The sequence below is a fragment of the Sinocyclocheilus grahami genome, unplaced genomic scaffold (assembly GCF_001515645.1).
Source record: "Sinocyclocheilus grahami isolate Dianchi unplaced genomic scaffold, SAMN03320097.WGS_v1.1 scaffold236.1, whole genome shotgun sequence".
Classification (NCBI taxonomy): domain Eukaryota; kingdom Metazoa; phylum Chordata; class Actinopteri; order Cypriniformes; family Cyprinidae; genus Sinocyclocheilus; species Sinocyclocheilus grahami.
The window spans coordinates 426,277-453,563 of NW_015505415.1; the positions used below are offsets into that span (position 1 = coordinate 426,277).

The 27,287-nt window shown below is 32.9% G+C and overlaps 1 protein-coding gene across 1 annotated transcript in view; it reads right to left on the reverse strand.

Moving 5' to 3' along the window:
* Positions 1-13,453: 13,453 nt before the first annotated feature.
* LOC107597763 (calcium-activated potassium channel subunit alpha-1-like) overlaps positions 13,454-27,287 on the reverse strand; it is a 93,804-nt gene continuing 79,970 nt past the window's right edge. Inside the window, exons 23-30 of the mRNA XM_016288943.1 lie at positions 24,310-24,615; positions 24,039-24,231; positions 22,673-22,786; positions 20,997-21,080; positions 19,589-19,719; positions 18,817-19,011; positions 15,790-15,908; positions 13,454-14,196 (exon numbers count right to left, since the gene is read on the reverse strand). Coding sequence (XP_016144429.1) covers positions 13,965-14,196; positions 15,790-15,908; positions 18,817-19,011; positions 19,589-19,719; positions 20,997-21,080; positions 22,673-22,786; positions 24,039-24,231; positions 24,310-24,615 — 1,374 coding nt within the window. The 3' untranslated portion in view covers positions 13,454-13,964. The remainder of the gene's footprint in view (positions 14,197-15,789; positions 15,909-18,816; positions 19,012-19,588; positions 19,720-20,996; positions 21,081-22,672; positions 22,787-24,038; positions 24,232-24,309; positions 24,616-27,287) is intronic.

Below are 27,287 nucleotides of genomic sequence, written 5' to 3' on the forward strand. Positions count from 1 at the left end.
GCTCGAGTGGCTGCAGCAGAGGCTCTCTGATCAAATCTAAAGTATTATTACAGTCAGTGCCTGTCATTCTGCTCTGGAAGGTTGAAGTATACAGTAACACAAACCTGAAATCTGGGCAAATAAAGACAAAAGGGCTTTTGTGCTATGCATTATAACAGCACTCAGAAACCGGCCTGCAATATGGAAAAATGTGACGTGCATATTACCTTGAACACTCTTTTTTTGCACCTGATTTGCATGCATGTTTTCATCTGATTACCTGATTTGCATAAATTGTCATTCAGGTGCTAATTTATTGTGCAAATTATGCATTCAGTGGGCACAATTCATTCTTTGTGTGTTTTTTATGTTTATCCCAATGCACTTGTAAGTGCATTACAGAAAATGCCATTTTTGCTTTTTACTGTCAGAATTATTCCGCAAATGCAAGCTTAAAAGCTTAAAAGAATAGTTCACCAAAAAATTTAAACTGGCTGCAAATGTACTCACCCTCAGGCCATCACAGAAGTTTGTTTCTTTGTTTCTTCATCAGGTTTGGAGAAATGCAGCATTGCATCAGTGTCTCAGCAATGGATGCTCTGCAGTGAATGGGTGCCGTCAGAATGAGAGTCCAAACAGCTGATAAAAACATCACAATAATCCTCAAGTAATCCACACCACTCCAGTCCATCAGTTAACATCTGGAGAAGACAAAAGCTGCATGTTTATAAGAAACATATCCATAATTCATACGTTTTTAACTTCAAACCATTGCTTTGGGCTAAAACACAAGTCCATAATAACGCTTCCTCCAGTGAAAAAGTGTTCTGGTGTGAATCAGGAGAGAAATCTGCACAGATCAAGCAGCGTTTAAACAGCTCTAAACTAATATGTGGCTGGATTTTGATGTGAGAGACAACAGGAGATTAACTTTTTCACTGGAGGAAGCGTTATTATGGATTATGGAATTTAGCAATGGTTAGAAGTTAAAAACTTCTTAATGATGGATTTGTTTCTTACAAACATGCAGCTTTTGGCTTCTCCAGATGTTAACTGATGGACTGGAATGGTGTGGATTACTTGTGGATTATTGTGATGTTTTTATCAGCTGTTTGGACTCTCATTCTGACGGCACCCATTCACTGCAGAGGATTTACTGGTGAGCAAGTGATGCAATGCTATATTAAATCTTTTAAAAGGCTTTTACTCAGCCATAAAGAGATGCATGTGTAGTGAGAGCTGCCTACAGCAGTGACATGTCTTTCTGAGATGAGGCTTTGACCGTCCATAACGTCCCTCGAGCTTCACACACATTAACACGGCGTCGCATGCGTGTGCTCAGGTCAGCGGGAGCAGCTGGGTCCGGCTCGGTCTCGCTGTGAGGTTCTGTGAGACGCCTGCAGAGCTCGACTGGCATGTCACAGCTCACATTAACACATGATGACAGTCTTTCACACCTCAAAGTCTGGATCTGATCTCCTCACCGTGACCTGCACTTCACAATGAGCCCAGCGGCGTCGACTGAGCCTGTGTGAGTCCGACTCACCGACCCACAAGATAGAGGAACGTAAGCTGTATAAGAAATGCACTATTTATCAACACACTTAAATGACACAGTCTCATGCAGTAATTCTTTATAAATCTACATAAAATTGTGTGAAAAAAGACATGGTATTATATCAAATTACCCTAGCATGAAAACAGTTTTATTTTTTTACCATATTAAATGTCTATATCAGTGATTCAATCTATAGATAGTAAAATAAAACGATCAAATAAATCGTTTTCTATAATTTGTGAGAAATATTAATAGCTAAAACACTTATGTAAATACTCATATAAAAGTTAATTTATATAAAATTATACATAATGTTAATAATAATATGTGTGTGTGTGTGTATTTGTAACATTTGATAATTACATTTTATAATTTTATATATAATACATTATTTAATGTTAACATTTTATATGTATGCATGTATACTTTTAATTTATATATATATATATATATATATATAAAACCTAACCCTAACCCTCTATATATATATATATATCCCTGATAACCATTTTATTGACCGATTAATCGATTGCCGTTATCAGTGTTGTAACTCGTAAATCTCTTTATTTTCTTTAGAGAGCCGCAGTTTGGTTACGCAGCAGAAACTGTCGGTGTGAAAACTCAACACACATCTGTCATGAAACACCTGACAGGTAACTGATGGGCTGCCTGTTGTGAAGGTGACAGGATATGATGTCAGACTCGCTCAGCATCATGGGAAACACTGACCATTAATATGGCAACTGCGGTGTTTCTCTCCTCCTTCTCACAACAAATCTGACACCGTCTCTCAGTGTTTTCCTGTGATTCTGTGGACATCCCTCGATGTTCATGACAATGCTTCAGTTTGTGCTGATGGTGAGAGACAGACAGCAGCCGGCGCTGGTCTGATGGCCGTCACTCATGCGGTCAGTGCAGACAGGAAGATGCAGAGATGATGCAACATGCAAACAACTAATGGGTTTTAAAACCAAAGTAGTTCTGCGATGCACAGATGCCGATCCGGTAGGTGCACAAACAAACATTGAACTATTTTCAGTTGCATGACAGTAGCACAGTTATTTCCATTAACAAGCTACTTTTTCCAACTAGTTTTTGCCCTGACATCACTATTATTGCAAGTGTAGTTTTTACAGACTAGCAAATGAATGCAATCACACCGTCCTGCATCATATCTGCTGAATGAAATACAATACTTGTTTTGCACTAATTTTGAGACGCTGATTCCAAAAATAGCACTGATTTGCTTGAGCATGTCACACTTTCTCACAAAATATGATGCATTTTATTGCATTTTTTGCTTTTGACAACCATTTATATGGTGAAAAATTCTTAAATGATCTCTTAATAAAGTCAAGTAAAGAAATGCAAAAAGAAAAGCAAAAGTTTGTCATATGTTTTATGTCACAAAATGAGAAGCACACTGTTTAGTGGTTTCAGACATGATTATGATTTTATTTAGATTTTCTCATTTCATGTCATGGTTGTAATGGTATAACATATTCAAGATTATCTGAGATTATATCATTTTGCATTTGCATTCTTTTTTAATTATAAAATTGTAAAAAAAAAAAAATTATTACAAAAATTGTACAGTTTAAATTAGATAATAAAAAATTGTCACTGCATTTTTTTTTTTATTATTATTAGAAAATTGTAAAACGTGGAGTCATTTTTAGAATCTTTTTTAATTATTATTGCTTTATATAATAAATATGTCATTTTAATTTTACATATTAAATATATTTGCTAAAATATTAAAAAAATTGTTTTAATTAGAAAATTGTAAACAAACAAACAAAAAAGTTAAATTAAAGTAATTTTGCATTTTTAAAGTCTTTTTAAATTAGATAATAAAAATTGTCACTGCATTTTTAGTTTTTTTATTATTATTATTATTAGAAATTTGTCAAATGTGGAGTCATTTTTAGAATATTTTTTAATTATTATTTTTTCTAAAGTAAAAAAAAAATATTTTTTTAATTAGAAAATTGTAAAAACTCAGAAAATCAGTCATTTTAATTATAACTAAAAAATGAAAATTAAAGTCATTTTGCATTTTTTGAGTGTTTTTTAATTGGAAAATAAAAAAAATATTAGTCACTTTGCATGTTTTAGTCTTTTTTAATTAGAAAATTGTAAAAAAATAAAATTAAATAAAATAATAATAATAATTTAGTCACTTTGCATTTTTTGTCAATTTGCATCTCTTTGCATTTTGGATCAATTAGAATAATTTTGCATATCTATTTTTATATTCAGATTTACATTTTGTGAGTGTTACTTACACATGCAATATGCAGAAATACTATAGCATGAATATGGTCATATTTCAGCACTACAATATATCAAGTACCAATCTATTCCTGCATTTTACAGTCTCTCATTCAATGAGAATAGAGTTCACATCATCCATATTAACAGTTCAGAAAATGTGAATGTCTTCCTGATATCCATCCAGTCGTCTCTGACACGTCATTAAACATCAGTGGCGGATCTGTCAGTGTCGTATCACTGATCAGTGCGTGTGTAACTGATGGCTGTGATGATCAGATGTGATTTGGCCGGTTTGCTGAGCTGAGCTGAGCTGAGCTGGTGATTTCTGCCCGACTCCAGACGAGTCAGCAGCCATCAATAATTCGGGAATGAATGTCACGGATCATTGTGGAACTGAAGCACGCTTGCAAAAGATCAGCATCAGCACCACAATACTTTCCATCCGCAGCTCAACGTCTCTCATTTTTCACCCTGCTTCATTTGATCTGGACGCGTGTAACGCATCCTAATAGGAACTGAGAGGAACAAACATGAAATTTAAAACACAAACACCAAAATATGGAATGTAATATAATGCAAACATGTCATCGAGAGATGGATCTGGGGAATGAGAAATTTATAGACGGTGAAGCATTGTGACACGGAAGCAAGATTGATGACTTTACTTCAGTCCCATGTGGCAAACATTATATATATATATATATATATATATAATCAAAAATATCATAATTATATAATAATATAATAAAAATATAATCTAAATTTTTTGACTATTTTAAACATATTTCAAAATATAAAAAAAAATGGTCAAAAAATATATTTGCTAAAATATGTTTTGAAATATATTCATGTAAATATATTTTCTACCTATATCATTTTGGGGCCTTTTTTTTTATATTTTTGAAAATACATTTTAAAAATACAAATATATATATATATATATATATAATTAACATTAAATAAATCTGTTTTGATCCATCCACATTTGCATTTAACCTAAATGTAGGCTTAATTTTTCTTTCTTTTTCTTTTTTTTAGTGACATCTTTTGAGGAAAACTGAATACATAGCAGGAAAAATCAAATGTGGATTTCATTACATTATTTTCACAGTTTTTCCCACCTGCAGAGCCTTAGTTACATAAGGGAAAAAATGGTTTTAGACAGAGAAAGTTACTGGATTTTGATAAAAGATTATGAAAACAATCTATATTTTTCTTTAGAATAATTTGTACTGATGAATTGTGCAAAATAAATGACATTTATTAAGAAAGCAAATCCATTTTTATCTCAATTTAATTTTATATTTATTAATTCTGCCTAGGTTACTGTGTGTATTTCTGAATGTTCATGACACACTCCTGTCACTAGGTGGTGTCACGAGCGCTTTTACCTGTCTGGAGGAGAGTCTACTGCAGTAGAAGAACTGAAGGCAGACATTTTGAAATGTGAACAATTTGGCGTGATTGAGTGAAGCGAAGCCGAGTCTGAAATCACCAACTTTCAAAGTATGTACCGTATGTATGTCATTGTTGAGTTTTAGCTTCTGAATTTGAATGCAATTGGTCACGCGGCACAAGAACGATGTAAAGAGAAATTCACACAACAGTCCAACACAACAACATCAGAAACTTCAGAACTCTGTCTGAGAAAAGACTTCATTTGGGAATTCTGGGAAACGAATGCTAAATGAAAGTTCACTTAAATACACATTTCTATAGGTAGCATTTCAAACAGTGATTATTCATATAATGTAATGTTTCTGGAAGTATCCTACATTTTCTTTGTATGGTTTATGAGTAAATCACACTGTATAAAAATAATGTATCATTAGAATTGCCACTTACAGAACTCATCTGAATTTGTTTGAATTCCATTCCATTTTAATTTCAAATTTGAATTAGAATTCTGCATCCTGTGTGCTGGGCCAACTCGATTAAAATTCAGGAATTAAGTCCTAATTTAAAGTCATTCTCAGTTCTGAATGATGCACAGTCATAATTCAGTTATCATGGTATTTATGATTTGAGATCATTGGAGACATTTGTTCACATTGTTTTTGATATTTCCTCCCTCTTTATTCATCAACAGTGACTCGGTTATATAGTTTGAAAATTGGAAAAAGTAGTCACTTTGCATTTCTTAGTGTTTTTGTTTTTAATTAGAAAATTGTGAAAATGTATAAAATTAGGGTAATTTTTACACCTTTTTAGAGTTTTTTTTATTAGAAAATTTAAAATAAAATTAATTTTGTCTATTAGAATTTTTTTAAATATAATTTTTCGATCATTTCATTGCATTTTGCATCAATCATTTTACCTATCAAATCTCTATTTTTATATTCGCATTTGCATCATGCAGTGTGTGTGTGTGTGTGTGTGTGTGTGTGTGTGTGTGTGTGTGTGTGTGTGTGTGTGTTAGGGATGTAACGGTATGAAAATTTCTTATCACGATTATAGTGACCAAGTTATCAGTATTATCACGGTATTGTTAAAATGTGCTGGAGATGTTCAAAAAGTACCGACACATAAATCACTTCACCAAGTTCTATATTTAAAAATCAACAAACAACAAATAAAATGACTTTTGTTTGCATAATCACTAAAACAGTAACATTACTAATGATGTCCGGTCTCTGTAAATCCACTCGCTGACAGCAGGTGGCGCTGATGGAAAAGCAGAATCAGAGCTGTTTCCCGTAACCTCCGAGGACAAAGCAGTATTGCGATTAAGAACACTTCCTGTGTGTGTGTGTGTGTGTGGGGCATCTTACAATAGTTTTGAACATTGCTTTTTATAAATGGTAGCAAAAAACAAAAAACAGCTATAAATACCCCTATTTAAGTCTAATTGACTTCATGCTACATCTCTGTTTACTGGTGTTGAGTTTTCTGAGTAAGTTTTCTGAAAGCACACTGGCATTTTACCAGCTTGTAAACTCTGAAATCCATTTGTGATGTTTGTGAGGCTGTGTGGATTCTTTCAGCTCACATAAATTGGATGGACGGCCGGCCTTTGGCTCTGAGAACAGAATCACTCAGGCCTCAGAGGTTTCTATCGCTGCAGGCAACAACTATACACAACACTTTGACCTTATGATATGGAAGACACTTTTATATATATATAAAGCTACTGTATAATATTTGATGCTCAAATTTCCTCAAGTGTTTCTAAACAATCAACATGATTGATAGTTTTGAATTTATCAAGTTAAAGCTCTTTTAGTCTAATTGTACAAACGTCCAGCTTCAGCTCGTGCTTCATGTGTCATTTTGCTGTCAAATCTTTACTGATTTATATAAATCAAACGTAAGAATAACTTTAGTAATAAAAGTTTGGACATGAGGGTGAGTAAATGACAGCATTCCATTTTTGGGGGAACTGTCCCTTTAAGAAGAAACAGCTGAGATAAAGTTGATAATTTCTTATTTAATATTTAATGTAAGTCTCCTTAGATATTAAAGAGAAAGCTCTGAGCAATAGCAGAGTTCTGTGTTAATGTGGCTTCATTAGTGGTGTATGAAGTTGAGATGGACGTCAGGTCACAGTATTCTCTGCTGCGCTTCGTTAGCGTTTTCCTGCATTATCAGAGCTGCTGTCAGATCCACTAAATGAACCATGGTTCTCTTATCAGGAGAATAAAGGTTTGCCCGTTCTTGTCAGATGGGCTGATGTGGGAGCCCAGAGGTCGCTGGTTTCAGGGTCTGTTTGACTAATGGCCATGAAGCAGTTGTTAAGATCTCAGACTGATGACGGCTGTATTGACAGGAGGTGCAGGCCACTTAATCAAGCCGGACACTCCGTAATGAGCAGTTTGTTTTTGCTAAAGGATCTGCTCATCTGGGCTGCCGCTGATGGATGGAGAGCATCCTGTCGTCATGGAGACAGTGATTGCCGTGGTGCTGATGCAGGAGTTTGGGGAGATGCAGGATGCTGTTTGTGTCTCGGCTGATTGGACGGGATCAGTCGTGACATTGACTCGTGTCTGGTACGACGCTCTGACATGAACTCTGCTAATGGAGTGTGTACGTTGACTTTCTTGACTGAATAGTTGTTGTTTTTTTGTTTTTTTAATATGCCGGTTGTTTGGCATCATACCAGATATGAAGAAAAATAGTAACCTGTCCTGAAACCTGTCAAGAACATGTGAAAATCAACAAATTATATTTTTGTTACAATTTTATATTTTAATATATATTATATATAATTTATTTTATATATTATATATATAGATAGATAGATACATAATATTTGTTGTATGAAAAATATTACTAATTTTCTTTAAAAATGTGTATGTGTGTGTACATATATATATATATATATATATTATTCATTAAATTTTTTTCTCATTTTTTTCATTGAGACATTTTTATGACAGTTTAACATTTCCCCTCCATATAGTATTATATGATAAAAATTTCCGACTAATTAATCAAAATATCTGAGATATGTTTGGCAGATTTGTTTTTTACTTGTTAAAGCATAAAACGTTATGAACTCTGTGATCTTTTTTTGTCATTTTTATTTAATTTCACTAATTTGTTTATTTTCATTTATTAAGTATTTTCCTTCTTTTTTATTTTTATTTAATTATTTGTATAAATTTTATTTATTACTACATGTAATTTAGTTTTCCATTGATCACTTGATATTTGTTATAATTATTTGTATTTATTTGAATTATTATGAAATTGAATATGTTTTTTAATATCACTTAATATTTATTTATTTATTTTTACAGTGCACAATTTACAGGTCATTTATTTCACCTGTAGCTCCTCACTCCAGGTTTGTACAGACACTGTCTGTAGATGAATAAAATAGTCAAATAACTACACAGTTACCAACACTAATACATCCATATTTATTCTGTGAAAATACAAAATAAAATCCATGTACACTTTAATTACAGCCTTTTGTACATTATAATATATTGTATTTATATCTGCGTTGCCATGTATATCATGTTAAATACTCCAGCAGCACACAAGATGTTCATCTTTCTCTCTTCATTCAGCATATTAAACCGCAAGATTCACACTTAATGCTTAAGACATTTTCATTTAAATACGTCTGCTTGTGTGAATCACTAAAATTATACATACTAATCAAACACCTTGCACAAATTCATGCCACTTTTCAGTCATCCAGTCTTTAAATATTGAACTTTGTTGCATGATTTTTGTTATTGTTGTTGATTTTAGGGCCACTTTTCGCTGGAGCGGGTCTTTTGCGGGTCCTTCCTCGAGTCCGGCTCTGCTGATCTCAGATCAGCTCTGTTAAGGCTCATGTGACGCATATATAAATCAAGCACACGTTTAACCTGATCAGAGTTTAATATGCAACACTGGAATGACTGAAGAAGTGAACAGAAGCTCAAGGCAACAAATAAATGCATATAAAATGATTTGCAGCGCTTGGTTATTAACAGTAAAAAGCTCAGATTGAAAGCAAAGAGCTGAAGAAACACTGCAGAGCAAATCTATCAGCACAAGCTGTGGAATGCGTTTCATTGTTCGCAAAAAGACGTTGAAGATTATACAGGCCATGAACTTGAACCTCCATCCTCATCTTACTAACATGAAGCTGATTAAACCTCACAATGCATTACTGAGGTAAAACCCAATCAAATGCACGGTTATCAAGACAAATCTCATGTGAAACAGCATATTTATTGCTACAGTGCATAATCATTGGTACGAGAACACGGCGAAGCTGCTATTTGATCCAGCTATAATCATAGTTTTTTTTCTAGATTTAATTTGTCCAGCATGTGGATTGGTTTCGGATTCTATCGCCAATCCCGAGCCGGACCGAGGGAGGACCTGCGCCCGCTCTGTGCAACCTGCGGCGTTTAACCAGATCAAACACTGATGCTCTTTGGCTGATTTCTCACCGATAATGAAAACTGTATGCTGTTGCGTGAGTGCAGAGTGATGTCAATCCAATGATGTGCCTGCGAATGTCTAGGAAAACTTCTTCATACATATTTAGCTCAGTTAGAGGAGATTTCTGTCATCTACAGTGCAGTATATTCTACGCTCATCTCTTCTATATTTATAACGCTCTATTTAGCGATTCTGATACTTATTTCCAAAACCAGTGGTTCTCAACTGGTCACGATCCATAAATGTATTGTACATGTGTTTTTCAAGTCATGGACGGTAAGGAACAACAATGCTTGATGCAGGTAATGAAATGCACACGATCCAATATAGACAGATTTTATGTGATGCTCTCAACGATGAATAAAAAAAAAAATATATATATATATATATATATATATATTCGTTGCTTTATAAAAAAAGTCAAAACTTAATATTTTTCATCTAAAACCATATTGGATCTGCTCAACAACATTACCATGCATTTAACCCTTTTTGATCAATAAAAAAAATTCTTTGAAATTTAAAATTACTCATGAACCAAAAAAATAAAGCAAAATATATTGTTTTCAATATTGATTAGAAGTCATCTGAATATATCATTGTATGAAATTTATAAGAACATATAATCTGAGAATTTCCAGTATTAACCCAACTGGAATAAATTTAATTTAAATTTCTTTGGCTTTATAACTCATGATTGCTCAAAAACTTTATGAAACCTACATATCTATTTCTAATAAAACAATATTTCTCTGAAAAGTTTTCAAACTAAATAAATTCCTTTTATGGGATGCAATGGCTCATCAATCAAAATAATTGAACTAATTGTAATTAAATTTCATTTGTGAGGTTATATGAGATTAAGGCAACTGATTTTAAGTCTTTAAGTTGAAGTGGAAATGTTTTTGTGTACATCCAAGACATTCAAAACGGGTTCACTTGCAGCAAAAATCAGATTGACCACAATGAGCTTTGTGCAAATTACTGGCTGCTAGAATCATGAAACCATCAGAATTTCATCTTTATGATAAACAGTGTTGGGTCACCATTTGATCTCCAGCAGCAAAACCAGTTGAGAACCACTGAACTCCATCTCTGACGTTGTTTATGATTGATTTCCAGCCAGGATTCAGTCTGTGTGTGGATGACGTCGTCTCAAGGCTCCTCCTCCACTTCTCTGATTGGCTGGATGATGTTGCTGGTGGATTTGAACTGATTGATCTGATTGGCTGTGTGTGTGTTGGTGTGTTTGCTTTGTAGTTGAGGTATACCTATGATGAAGATTACAGGCCTCTCTCATCTTTTTAAGTGGGAGAACTTGCACAATTGGTGGCTGACTAAATACTTTTTTGCCCCACTGTATATATTTATTTATATCTGTGCATAAGATTACAATTTAGCAATTTACAAAAAATATTTAGCATTACAATTAAAATAATAAAATCTCAAATTTAAAAAGAATAAAATGAAATGCATTTGTACTTAAGTTTTAAAAAATTAGTTATCAATTTATTTACAAAAATCATTAAATTATTAAATAATTATAATTACATTAAATTATTAAAATAATAAAATACAAACTAAAATTAAATTATACAATTTTAAAAATGCAATTATTTGCAAATGTATTTGAACTTAGTTTTAAAAAATAGTTATCAATTTATAAAAAAAAATGTAATAATTGAAAATAATTTTAATTAAATTATTAAAATAACTAAATACAAACAAATTAAAAGATTATCAAATAAAAAAATATATATGCAAGTTTTTACATATGTAGATGTACTTTAGGTTTAAAAATGTATTTATAAAAAAAAATTATATATATATATATATATGCATGTGTTAAATGCATTTGTATTTAAGTTTGGAAAATAATTTATCAATTTATAAAATGATAATAATTATAAATGATAATACAATCAAAATAAAAACATTTAAATAATAAAGATCATCAGTGAAAATGAGGTGAAAAGCAGATACTCTAAGTATTTTAAAAGCAAAGACTTCACATCAATACAGAAAAAAAATACTTTTATTATGTTTAAGATATCGCATACACTAGTTCATTAGAATCATATAAGAAAAATCTCTTACACTTGATATTTAGAGAATGAAAACTTTGGTGTAAGCGTCTTACTATAGCAACGAACGTGAATTAAACATAGAAAGCAATCAAACGTCCTGCTTGCTTCTTTACAAATGCTCATCAAACAGCTTTATTCTTGCAGCATCGCAACATTTTCATATATTAAGTGAGTTGTACCAACCAAACAGGACATCGAGTTCAGTCCAAAAGAGTTTAACAGCCTTAGAAATATGGAAAGTATTTTGAATGGAAGATAAAACATTTGTCAAATGACTCTTTTGAAGCACAGAAACGTCTGAGCGACAGCTGCAAACATCCCATTAAACCAGCATGAGCACTGAGGAATAATGCTTCAGCGGGATGTTTCTGATGTTTGCATTCGCTTCACTTCAGTTTGGGTTTGATGTGATCAAACTCTCATTCGGTCATCTGTCGTCTCAAGAAGGCAGTGAATGGAAAATTAAAACATTTGAAAAATACTAACATTCTTTATGAGCACATATATAAAGATGTGTAAGTACAGTGGGTCCAAATGTCTGCGGAAACATTGAACATTTTTACTTTTTTTTGCAAAAATTTAAATAAAATGTCATGATTTTCGATTTTTGTAAAAAAGCTCACTAATCAAATGTTTTGTGACATTGCCCGGAAACTGATTTTGTTCAATTAAAATACATACACTTTATCCATCATGCTCTTTATATTTGGTGCATTTGTTTTCAATTTTGTATATCTTGAGTATTCATTGCTCATTTATTTATGTATCAACAATTGATTGAATTATACAGATTTTTTATCCATTTCAAGAATCCATCCATCATTTGAGTTGTGAATCTAAATTGTTAAAAAATAAATTACAGAGTAAAAAATGTGAATAAAAATACATTCAAGTTTATTTAAATTTTCACTGAAATTTATATGATTAGAAAATGTAATATTTATTAATATTATTAATTTCATATTTTTATTGACTTGTAATATTTTAATATTTGATTAACTAAAAATGCAAATGTAAATAAATCAAATATGTACAGTACTTTATCCATCATGTCCTTTATATTTGGTGCATTTGTTTTGTATTTTGTATATTTCTAGTGCATTTATTTTATGTTTTGTAATTGAATTAATTATACGTATTTTTCTCTATTCCTAAAATCCATGAAATGTTCGTTTTACATCATTTGAGTTCTGAATCTAAACTGTTGCAAAAAATTAATTTCAAGTGCAATTTAAAAAAAAAAATCACAAATTCAAGTTTATTTAAATTTTCACTGCAATTGATATGATCAGGAAATGTAATATTTATTAATTTAATAATATTTGTATTGACTTTTTATGAACTAAAAATGCAAAACATCAATTAAAATATGTACACTTTTTCCATTATGTCCTTTATAGTTGCTCCATTTGTTTTGTATTTTGTATATTTTTACTATGTAGTGCTTATTTATTTTATGTATCTGGAATTGATTGAATTGTACAGATTTTTCTCTCTTCCTAAAATCCACAAAATGTTTGTTTTACATCATTTGAGTTGTGAATCTAAACACTTGCAAAAAATTAATTTCCACTGCAATAAAAAAAATGCATAAATCCAAAACTTCAACAACAAAAAAATGCATGTTTTTGTTAACATTATTAATTTAATGTTTACATTTGAATATTTAAATGTAAATGTATTAACTAGTAATAATTTAATGTATTTTTTATTAACTAAAAATGCAAGCCGTCAGACGTTTGGAGCCACTGTAGGTGGGTAACATGAGACAGCAGCCGTGTTATATCAGGAATATCAGGATGTAGAAGCACAGAGGCGTGATGCGATGATGAAGCACACGCGCGTTCGTCAGGTCGCTGTTGTCAAACTGTAGGATTAAAGTGCAGTTAAAGTGCAAAATGGTAAAACTGATTCATTAACCCAACACAGTGTTACCCGTGTAAGACGTACTGATCCTCAACAAAACCATGGTTTGTCGTGTAAACGCTGGCCGGTGCTTTATACAGATGTAACTTCTGGTATGTTAAAGATGATGTACGAGGCAAACATTCGATACGTGTAAAAAAATAAAGTCCGGGATTTGCGTTTGTGATACCGAAGCGTAAGGATGAGTCCGTGGCGTCAGGCGTCACACACACACACGTGTGCACACAGGCACAGCTCAACGCCACAGACGCTTACAGAGGAACGTACTTCTGTTTGTCGCGCAGGTCGCGGCTCCGGCTGCGGCCCGGCCGGGCGGATGAGGGGATGGAGTGCGCGGATGGGCTCTTCTTGCTGGGACAGAAGGTGGAGTGGGAGGACAGGTTGGTGCGCGTCTGGCCGGCGTTGTGGTCGAATTGCATCAGGCAGAAGATCAGATCTGTAGGCACCAGCTCGAAGTTGTAGGGAGGGTTCGTGATCACGTATCTGTCACGAGAGAAACAAACATCCACACCACTGTGAGAAAATATTTGCCAATAGTTTCATTTAACATGAACATGGAAACAACAAAGTTACAAACAATCTACTGAAAAGCTCAATTAGTGTTGCTATATATATATATACACACACACACGCACACACATGTATAAAGAAATTAATACAGCATTCAAGTATTTACATTTTTAAATATTCAAGTTTGTTTAAATTTTCACTGCAATTTATATGATCAGAAAATGTAATATGATTTTTTAATACTGATCATTTTTTATTGACTTAATTTTTTTATGTAATAACTAAAAATGCAAAACGTCAACTGAAATATGTACACTTTATCCATCGTGACCTTCATATTTGATTAATTTTGTATATTTTGAGCATGTATTGTTCATTAATTTTATATACCTGCAATTGACTGAATTATACAGGTTTTTCTCTATTCTCAGAAGGTGGAGTGGGAGGACAGGTTGGTGCGCGTCTGGCCGGCGTTGTGGTCGAATTGCATCAGGCAGAAGATCAGATCTGTAGGCACCAGCTCGAAGTTGTAGGGAGGGTTCGTGATCACGTATCTGTCACGAGAGAAACAAACATCCACACCACTGTGAGAAAATATTTGCCAATAGTTTCATTTAACATGAACATGGAAACAACAAAGTTACAAACAATCTACTGAAAAGCTCAATTAGTGTTGCTATATATATATATATACACACACACACGCACACATGTATAAAGAAATTAATACAGCATTCAAGTATTTACATTTTTAAATATTCGAGTTTGTTTAAATTTTCACGGCAATTTATATGATCAGAAAATGTAATATTATTTTTTAATACTGATAACTGTATATTTAATATTTTTTATTGACTTAATTTTTTAATGTAATAACTAAAAACTTTGGTTATTAGATACACTTTATCCATCATGACCTTCATATTTGATTAATTTTGTATATTTTGAGAATGTATTGTTCATTAATTTTATATACTTGCAATTGACTGAATTATACAGGTTTTTCTCTATTCTAAAAAAAAATGCATTAAATGTTTGTTTTACATCATTTTAAAAATTATATTTCAAATAAATGCTGTTCTTTTGAACTTTCTGTTCATCTGTGAATCCTTAAAAATTAAATGCATTACGGATTCCACAAAAATATTGTGCAGCACGACTGTTTCCAACATTGATAATAATCAGAAATGTTTCTCGAGCAGCAGATCAGCATATTATAGTGATTTCTGAAGATCATGTGACACTGAAGACTGGAGGAATGATGCTGAAAATACAGCTGCGCATCACAGAAATACATTACAGTTTAACACAGATTCACATAGAAAACAGCGGTTTTAAATTGTAATAATATTTCACAATTTTACTGTACTTTTGATCAAATACATAAACAGCTGTTTTAAATTGTAATAATATTTCACAATTTTACTGTACTTTTGATCAAATACATACAGTTTTTGTGAGCAGAAGCAAAAAGTCAAAAACATGAAAAAAATCACACCGACCCCAAACTTAGTCCCATAGGAGCTAAAACTAATCTAGTACAGCTAGTAAAGCTGGTTCACTCACCGCTTGGTGCACTGGCTGGGTGCTCCCAGATGTGCGTCTCTTAATCGGTAGATTCCAAAACACAACATGTTGTACGTCTTCAGTGCTTTACAGAATAAATCACCATAACAGCCCCCATCCTGGAAACACAAACAAACCTAAATATTATATGGTGGTACAGATTTAAAGATATTTAATATAATAGATTCAAACAGTATTAGTATTTGAATCTCAGGCCTCCAAACATCACGGCAGTCCCGTTTTATTTAATTTATTTTACATTTTATATTAAACATATATGTTTTCCAAAACATGTTAACTGTGAGAAAATCCAAGCCATATATCTAAAGAAGTTGTGTTCCAAATTTGGGGTTGATATTGCAAAAAATGAGCTTTCAGTAAGATTTTATTTGGGCGCAGTACCAAGGTTTTCCACTAGATGAAATTCATTTCCAGTGTGGTCATTTTTGACTGCGAACAGTACAATTGTGACTTTTTTTTCAAGACCATTTAACCTTTTCAAATAATGTTGATTTTTTGTGTGTGTGTGTGTGTTCACATAGCAAATTTATGCAAAACAAATTTAACATGTTTCATACCATTCCAATGATGTAAAAAAAAAAAAAGTGTAACATTTTTCAGTAAAAAAATGGCTGAAAAGAACCAGATGGTTAATGGTGGGTTAAAGTTCTTGCCACTTGCTATGAGAACACACACACACACTCTCACACACACATACACACACTCTCACACACACAGACGCACGCACTCACGCACTCACACACACAGACGCACGCACAGTTTTTGTGAGCAGAAGCAAAAAGTCAAAAACATGAAAAAAATCACACCGACCCCAAACTTAGTCCCATAGGAGCTAAAACTAATCTAGTACAGCTAGTAAAGCTGGTTCACTCACCGCTTGGTGCACTGGCTGGGTGCTCCCAGATGTGCGTCTCTTAATCGGTAGATTCCAAAACACAACATGTTGTACGTCTTCAGTGCTTTACAGAATAAATCACCATAACCGCCCCCATCCTGGAAACACAAACAAACCTAAATATTATATGGTGGTACAGATTTAAAGATATTTAATATAATAGATTCAAACAGTATTAGTATTTGAATCTCAGGCCTCCAAACATCACGGCAGTCCTGTTTTATTTAATTTTTTTTACATTTTATATTAAACATATATGTTTTCCAAAACATGTTAACTGTGAGAAAATCCAAGCCATATATCTAAAGAAGTTGTGTTCCAAATTTGGGGTTGATATTGCAAAAAATGAGCTTTCAGTAAGATTTTATTTGGGCGCAGTACCAAAGTTTTCCACTAGATGAAATTCATTTCCAGTGTGGTCATTTTTGACTGCGAACAGTACAATTGTGACTTTTTTCAAGACCATTTAACCTTTTCAAATAATGTTGATTTTTTTTTGTGTGTGTGTGTGTTCACATAGCAAATTTATGCAAAACAAATTTAACATGTTTCATACCATTCCAATGATGTAAAAAAAAAAAAAGTGTAACATTTTTCAGTAAAAAAATGGCCGAAAAGAACCAGATGGTTAATGGTGGGTTAAAGTTCTTGCCACTTGCTATGAGATTTTTTGTGTGTGTGTGTGTTCACATAGCAAATTTATGCAAAACAAATTTAACATGTTTCATACCATTCCAATGATGTAAAAAAAAAAAAAGTGTAACATTTTTCAGTAAAAAAATGGCCGAAAAGAACCAGATGGTTAATGGTGGGTTAAAGTTCTTGCCACTTGCTATGAGAACACACACACACACTCTCACACACACATACACACACTCTCACACACACAGACGCACGCACGCACTCACACACACACAAGACACACAGACACACACATACACACACACACACACACAGAGACACACACACACACACAGAGACACAGAGACACACACACACACACACACACACACAGAGACACGCACTCTCACACACACAAAAAGAACGGAAAGCAAATTACATTTAGTGGAAACATTTTGCACTGCGCCCAAACAAAATCTTACTAAAAGCTCATTTTTTTCGCGATATCAACCTCAAATTTGGAACACAACTTGTTTAGATTTATGGCTTAGATTTTCTCACAGTTTTAACATGTTTTGGAAAATATATATTTCATATCAAATTTAACATTTTCACAATAAAAACTTCTACAACTTTTTTTTTTAGTTTCACTTTTATAATCTCCCAAGTGTCTTCTTTAGATCCTTAAATCTGTGCTCCAAAGCATTCAAGATTTTCAGGTTTAAGTTGGAGTTTAGTTAGTTTTATGGGTTTTTTTTTTAAGTCGGAAATGTTATTTTCAGGTCTAAGATCAAAAAATGGTTAATAAATATAATAAATGGATCATAACTATTCCATAAATATAATCTCAGTACCATAAATTCCCCTAAAAATACAAAATATTAAATAAAACACTATCAAACTAAAATATAGTATGTTTTACTGAAATAAAAAAAATTGTCATTTTTGACCAGCACCAGAGGGTTAAACTTGAATAAAATGAAGCAGCTTTTTCGCGATATCAACCTCAAATTTGGAACACAACTTGTTTAGATTTATGGCTTAGATTTTCTCACAGTTTTAACATGTTTTGGAAAATATATATTTCATATCAAATTTAACATTTTCACAATAAAAACTTCTACAACTTTTTTTTTTAGTTTCACTTTTATAATCTCCCAAGTGTCTTCTTTAGATCCTTAAATCTGTGCTCCAAAGCATTCAAGATTTTCAGGTTTAAGTTGGAGTTTAGTTAGTTTTAGGTTTTTTTTTTTTAAGTCGGAAATGTTATTTTCAGGTCTAAGATCAAAAAATGGTTAATAAATATAATAAATGGATCATAACTATTCCATAAATATAATCTCAGTACCATAAATTAAATTAAAATACAAAATATTAAATAAAACACTATCAAACTAAAATATAGTATGTTTTACTGAAATTGTCATTTTTGACCAGCACCAGAGGGTTAAACTTGAATAAAATGAAGCAGCAGCAGATGTCAGTCTCACCCCCAGATCGGCGAAGGGTCCGTCGTAAAGCGCTAGCTGTGCGACGCGGCAGCGGTCTCGATTGGCCAGCGTTTGCGGTGTGCTGTATCCTCCACGCAGCGCATTCTCCTCTGCCAGCAGACCCTCCAGCTCCGGCGTGGCTCCGCCGGTCACCAGCGTCCGGATCAGAGTCAGAATATTGTCATTAAAGTAGGTCTGAGAGAGCGAGACGGAGAGGAGCGTTACAGACGTGGGACGGCAGATGGGGGGGACAATAAACATGAAGGGGACACAAATAATCCAACTAAATTTAATGTCAATAACGTGCATTTTAGCCCCCAGAACGTGATTTTTACCGGGGGACCCCTTCGAAACGTGGATAGTTTGGGCTAGTTTTGAGTAGCAATAGGGCGGGTTTTGTTATGAAAACCTGGCAACCCTTTCCATCAAGCAGGTAACGTTACTTACTGGAGTTCCACAACTATTGACTTTGTTCTCTCTCACCGGACTTGTGTGTGTGTGTAGGTGATGTAAAAGAGGAAAGCAGGCATTTAGAGCAAAGCAAGCAAAGGGAGGGGGAGACTCGAAATGTTTCTAAACTTAAAATGCGTTTTTGCCCCGTTTGTGGTGTTTTACTACTTACACAATTATATTTAAAGTATAAAACATTGTTATTTACAATGCACAGTGTGGTTTTTAACAATATTTTTAGGGGGGACAACCCTCAGATAGGGGGGATCCTGTTCCCCCCCGACCCCCCTGGGATTTCCGCCTATGGTTTGCGCTGACTTACAGCACTCATTAATGAATCCAGCACGCTGACGGCAAACGCTGTCCCACAGGCGAACGGCTGCGTGAGGTACAGCTCGGTGTCGGGGTCGTCGTCGTCATCCTGGTCCAGAAACTGGACGTTTGAGTCGTTCACTGCAGACACACACACACACACACACACACACGGTTTGTTAGGAATGTGTTTCACTAAATGAGAAGTCTTAATAAAGAATGTTCACAGAAAATAACAGGACAACACAGGGTCAAAAATGAACACCTTTAGCACCAAACGAGGGGCTTTGGCAAATAAATGCCAGTGCAGCAGCTGAAGGTGAATTTAATAAGAACTTTAATAAGAATTTTAAAGTTTATCTAGATGAAGTTTTTCTTCAGACCTTTAAGCAGAAACATGATGTGATGATATGTATTAATGGGTCAGCCTGATAAAACATGACAAAAGCATAAAATATGTTTATTATTTTTTATATATTATTATATATATATACAGTGGGTACGGAAAGTATTCAGACCCCCTTAAATTTTTCACTCTTTGTTAAATTGCAGCCATTTGCTAAAATCATTTAAGTTAATTTTTTTTCCTCATTAATGTACACACAGCACCCCATATTGACAGAAAAACACAGAATTGTTGACATTTTTGCAGATTTATTAAAAAAGAAAAACTGAAATATCACATGGTCCTAAGTATTCAGACCCTTTGCTCAGTATTTAGTAGAAGCACCCTTTTGATCTAATACAGCCATGAGTCTTTTTGGGAAAGATGCAACAAGTTTTTCACACATATATATATATATATATATATATATATATATATATATATATATATATATATATATATATATATATATATATATATTTAAAGTAATAAAATTGACAAAAACAAACAACAGATTTACTAAAATTTACATTGAAATCTAAAAATAAAAACTATGCAAAATGCAGTTTCATGCTCAGTAAAAATCATTTATGGCCAGAAAACGTCAAAACAAACAACAAAATTACTCAAATTAAAATCGAAAATAAAAACTATTTAAAAACATTAATAAATAAAAACAATGTAAAGTGCAGTTTCATGGTCAGAAAAAATCATGTTTCATGAAATGTTGTCGATTGTTTGGCAGGAAGTTCCTTTTGGACCCTGAGCCTTTGTGTGTCCTGTCTGAGACACTCAGAAACACGCAACGGAGTGACAGATCATTTCTGAACAGACGACAGATTCGATCGGTTTGACAGGAACTAGCCGTGTGTCTCGCCACACAGAAGCAGACGGGATTCACAGCATGCTGCAGAATCGTTCATGCCAACAGTGGAAAACACCAGAGAGGAACAGAAGAACAGCTGAAACATCCACAGAGCTACAGGAACACAGTCCAGAGGATGAGAAACGAGTCGCCGTCAGCCCTTCTTACCCAGCTCAGTTATCATTGGGATGTTGTTCCCGCTGCTCTTGTCCTGGCTCAGAGAAACCAGGGGCAGCAACTTGTCTGTTTTAGCTAGCAGCATAAAACAACCAGTTACCATAGCAACTAGTTACCAAAACCACCAGTCACCGCTGCAAACGATTAGTTGTTTTGCACTTTGCAACTAAATCCAGAAACTAGCTTCAAGATGATTTTCAGCTACTGTTACTAAAACAGCCGTTTCTCTCAAATGCTTTGAGGTCAGTAGGATTTTTTACAATAAGGTTCCACTTGTTAACATTAGTTAACTGCATTAGTTAAACTAACAATAAAAATATTGTAAATCATTTATCTTCGTTAATTTCAACATTTATTAATAATAACTATTCAAATCAAAAGTATTTGTTAACATTATTTAACTGGCCTGAGCTAACATGAACTATTAACAATGAACAGTTGTATTTTTATTAACTAATGTCAGTTATTATAATTAACTAAAACTAAAACCATAAAATTTTATTTCAAGTAATAAAAGATTTAACTTGAAATCAAAAGAAACAAAACTTACGAACAAGCTTATTTTCATATAATTAACGAACAAACTTATTTTCATCTAGTTGCCAAGGCAACATTTCTCATTTTAATTTAGTTTATTATGATTTATATTTAAATATATTATATTTATATTTAATATTCAAATTAAGTTAAATAAAATATTTAAATAGTTTAATAAAAACTATACAGACAATTAAATAAACAAAAATGTACAAAAATTTTAAAATTAAAATATAAAAATAAATCTAATTCAAAATATTGATTAAAAACTATAATAGTAGCTCAATGATATGAAAATAACACTAACATTAACAAAGATAAATAAATACTGTAAAAAATATTGAATTAACTAACGTTAAAGCTGCAGTCCGTAAGTTTTGCCTCTTTGTCGCCATCTCTGTTTGAAAACCTGGTACTGCAGCTGTGTGCGAATGACGCGGCAGCATGCTCGAATTCCCCATGAAAACCTAACCCTACCACTCAAATTAGAAAACATTATTATAAGCTAACCGTTGTGAATCGGGCTAAACTAAGGCGATAGTTTTGAACACTGGCTGGTTATGTACTTGCTCAAATATTGATTTCGGATCATTTTTAACCAAAAAAAGTTACGGACTGCAGCTTTAACTAATGGGACCTTATTATAGTGTTTTTTAAAATGTTTTTGAAAGAAGTCTCTTCTGTTCACCAAGGCTGCATTTATTTGAGGGGGAAAAAAACAGTAATATTGTGAAATATTATTTGAATTTTAAACTAGCTGTTTTCTATGTGAATATGTTAAACTGTAATTTATTCCTGTGATCAAAGCTGATTTTTTTGCATCATTGCTCCAGTCTTCAGTGTCACATGATCTTCAGAAATCAGTATAATATGCTGCTTTGCTGCTCAAGAAACATTTCTGATTATTATCAATGTTGAAAACAGTTGTGCTGCACAATATATTTGTGGAAACTGTGATACATTTTATTTTTCAGGATGAATAGAAAGTTCAAAAGAACAGCATTTATTTGAAATAGAAATATTTTGTAACATTATAAATGTCTTTACTGTCACTTTTGATCAATTTAATGCGCCCTTGCTGAATAAAAGTATTAATTTGTGCTTAAATGTGTGTGTAATATGAGTCTCACCGAGCTCTGTGATGATGGGAATGTTTGCTCCGGTGGTTATGGACACCTGCCGCACCAATCCATGTACGGGACTGTTCTCCGGAGACGAGCGATCCATTCCAGGAGGAGTGAAGCCTGGAGCAGAGCACAAAAATACATGAATACAGCATCATTCCATGTTAAATCAACCACATTTCAGAAACTTCCCCAGCTCTAATTTTTGATTTTGTTAATATTTTTTCTCAAGAAAGACAAACATAAATAGCGATGAAAGCCAAAATATTAAATGTCATGGGTGTAAATTAACTGAGTAATGCACTATTTTGTAGAGGGGGGTCAAAATGGCATTTTCACCTGAGATTTGGAGCCAAATTACAGGGGGGTAAAAATGGCTTCAGAAAGCTGGCAGCATCATTATATTATTTTCACACAGAGATTGGTTGCTCTATTAGTAACATCTGTTGACTTTAGCCATCTTTGTTGCATTATATGCCAACGGTGACCATTCAAAAATATGGAAAAAAGCACTTTTCAAGCTTTTTTCTTAGGTTTGTAGGCCTGTAACTCAAGAAGTACTAACATAATCTTAATGCCCTTTTAGATTGTGGGCATTAACAAACTTTTCTTTTTGTATCTTCATTTTTTAAGGCTCTATATGGTTCAGTCCCATAGATATTAGAATCTAAATGTGGCTCCAAGAGTAAATTGTACACATTTTCAGTGGTCAAAAACCAAATGTTGATCACTGATACTTATTGAATTTAAAGTGGAATGTCTAAAGTACAAATAATTTTGAAACTATAAATGTATCTTCTTTCCATCTATCAAAAAAATTGCACAGAACATCCATGTCGAGTGCCATATAATTAAAACAAATTACTCAAGGAGCCACACTGAAATCCCTACATCTCTGAAAATGAACCATATAGGGCCTTAGAAATTACGATACCATAAGAAAAGTTTGTTAAGAACTCAAATCTACACGGATATTAAGATATCTTTAAGACTTCTTGAGTTACAGGCTTGCAAACGTCAGGAAAAAAACAAAAGAAGTGCCTTTTCCCCATGTTTGAATGATCACCGTTGGAATATAATGCAGCAAAGATTGCTAAAGTCAACAGATTTTACTAACAGAGCAACCAATTGCTGTGTAAAAAATAATATAATGATGCTGCCGGCTTTCTGAAGTAATTTTTACCCCCCTGTAATTTGGCTCCGAATCTCAGCTGAAACCCCTCAGGTTTTGACCCCCTCTACAAAATAGTGGATTACTCAGTTAATATACACCCATGACATTTAATATTTTGGCTTTATTCTTCATTTGTGTATTTCTTTCACCAGAAAAAATAAAAAATCTGAGCCGGGGACGAGACGGTCCTGTCTTTACCTTGAGAGTTGGCCTGCAGGAGTCCAATACTGTCATCAAACTGCATGGACTTGATGTTGAGAGATGCCAGAATACACTCCTTATCCTGCAGAGAGGCGTCGTCGATGTTGTTCTGATTGGCTGAAAGGATGACGCACATGTCACACAAGTTGATGTTGACGGCTCTCAGATCGGCCCGACTCAGTGGAGTTCCCTAAACAGGAGACACACGTCAGAAATGCGCCGCTGATACAGCATCACGGGTTAAACAGAGAGACAGACGTCCACTCACGGGTAAGATGGAGACCTTGGGGAAGTTGTGTAGCGTCTCCCACTCTCTCTTCAGATACTCCAGAGAGCCCACGAACACGATGGGCTTCAGCTCGTGATAGTGGAAGTTACTGGCTCTCAGAGGCATCACCAGGTTCCGCAGACCGATCAGAGCCGACTTTACATCGCCGAATATACAAACCACCACGTGACCGCTCAAAACCGTCATCGCTGCCTCACTGCGAGTCTGAGGGAGAAATACAGGCCAATAAATCAATGACTGACCTCTACAGACCATAAAACTAGTCACAAACACTAGTCTGGCACACTGTTGTTATTGCTAACTACAACTTCCCCAGCTCCAATTTTCAAGTGATTATCTACTCTATTAAAAAAATTACATTCATTGAAATGTTAACTGAAATAAATCTATTATTTATAGAAATTTATATAAAAATAAAATAAAAAGAATAAAAAATAAACAGATATAAAAAAAAAACAGAAAAAAAACACCACAAAATTACTGAAACTACTTTCGGTTATACTTTAAGTAAATATTTCAGAAATGAAATGAATATTTCTCATTTTTGTTTAGTTTAAGTTGAAGAAATAAACTTAACTAAAAATACTGAAACTAAAATGGAAATAAAAAAATAATAAAAACTAAATAAATATTTTAAAGTAATAAAACGGACAAAAACACAACAAAAATACTAAAACTACTTTCAGTTGTACTTTATTTCAGTCAGTTGCAAAGGCAACATTTGTGATTTTTGTTTGGTTTAAGTACTAAAATTACTAAAACTGAAAACAACTACACTAAAACTGAAATAAGAATACAAAATAGAATTGGGGGAAAAAAGTAATAAAACTGACAAAAACACGCAACAAAATTACTTTTTCAGATAGTTGCAGAGGCAACATTTTTTAAGTTTAATTAGTAAATGACTAAAACTAACTAAATTAAAAATATAAATGTGAGCCTGCAGCACAAAAGCAGTGTTAAGTCGCTGGGGGATATTTGTAGCAATAGCCAACAATACATTGTATGGGTCAAAATTATACATTTCTCTTTTATGCCAAAAAATCATTAGGATATTAAGTAAAGATCATGTTCCATGAAGATATTTTGTACATTTCCTACCGCAAATATATCAAAACTTAATTTTTGATTAGGATTAAAAAAAAAGTATTATTATTTTTTTAAATTACATTATAATGAATTTATAGAAATTAATATATATATATATTTAAATCTCATTCAGATTTTACTTTTTCATTTAAAAATGTTCAAATAATATCACAATGCAGAAAGCAATGCAATGGTTCTAAAAAAAGTAATCTTCTTTATATAATTCCCATTTTTCTGATTTGCAAGTGAAATGTGAGCAGGGCATGTTTTCGTGACGTTCAGTGTGAGGCGATCCGGATGAATGTGATCTGAGTTTTATCAGACTGGACTCGATCAGCCCTTCACTGACAGCACATTCATGAAGACTCAATCTCTCACACTGAATACGGTTAGTGTTTCAGCAAACGCGCTCTATCCGATCCTCTCAGGGGCTTGATCTGTCAGCGCTGAACACATTCATACCATCCTCGCCAGCACAAAATCAATATCTGGCCGATCGGCTCATAGCACTCAGGAAAGAGTGAGTGTGTCTCATTTGGGTCCTATAGCAGCATGTGGATCAGACCTGACACAGACACACTCACACACACACACACACAATTCATTACAAAAAACAATTAAAATAATAATAAAAGCAAAAAAAAAAAATAAGACTACTGTATAATGTATAGTGATACTATAACTAGGATATTGGCCAATATTATATATGTTTATAATTAAATAATATTATAATATTATATAATTATATAATATGCAATATTATTTATATATATATAAATTTATATTGTTAGAAAAATTTTTTATTTGTTGTTCTTTTTAACTTTTTATTCATCAAAGAATCCTGAAAAGTATCGCAGTTTCCAAAAACATATTTGTCAGCACAACTGTTGATAATTCTAATAATAAATCAGCATATTATACTGATTTCTGAAGATCACGTGACACTTTATACTGGAGTAATGATGCTGAAAATACAGCTTTGATCACAGAAATAAATTATATTTTACAAGATATTAAAATAGAAACCATTATTTTATATTGTAATAACATTTTGCAAGATTATTGTTTTTTTTCCAGTATTTTTGATCAAATAAACACAGCCTTGATGAGCAGAAGAGACTTCTTTAAAAAACATTACAAGTCTTACTGATCCCAAACTTTTGACTAATAGTGTGTATATATATATTACATCTTTTGATCTAGATATAATAATAGAACATTGATCTTATTGGCTTCATATTAAAATGAGTTTGTTATTGCAGCTATATACATCTGACAATAAGGCTAATAAAAGTAATAATGTATAGTGATAATGTAACTAGGATATTGACCTCAGATTGAGTATATAATTTTGTAAGTCTAATTTTGTATAGAATTTTATGGATACAATATCTATACGTGTGTGTGTGTGTATATATTGCAGCAAAAGAATACACAAGATGAGAGAATATTTAGGTTACATCACAGTGTTTCTTATGAATGTATGTAATACACAGAAAGGCTATGAAATCCCCAAGAGATCTCTGTTCTCATATATATATATATATATATGTGTGTGTGTGTGTGTGTGTTTATAAAATAATTAAAATACCAATAAAATATAATAAATAAATACATATACACGTATATAGATATAAAACATTAGATCTAAATGTATATTATATATAAAATAAATATATGAGTAATTTTTCCCTCTAAATCCCACTTGTTATTAATTACTGTCGTTGCATTTATAATTTAATTCCTGTATTCCTGCCTGCTGTCCTGATCAAAGTATTCAGAAGATATTATTCTCATTCCTTCATTGAGTATTAATGGCTTTTATTAATTCACTAGCAGCTCTTTCATCAGTCAAAATCAATAAATAG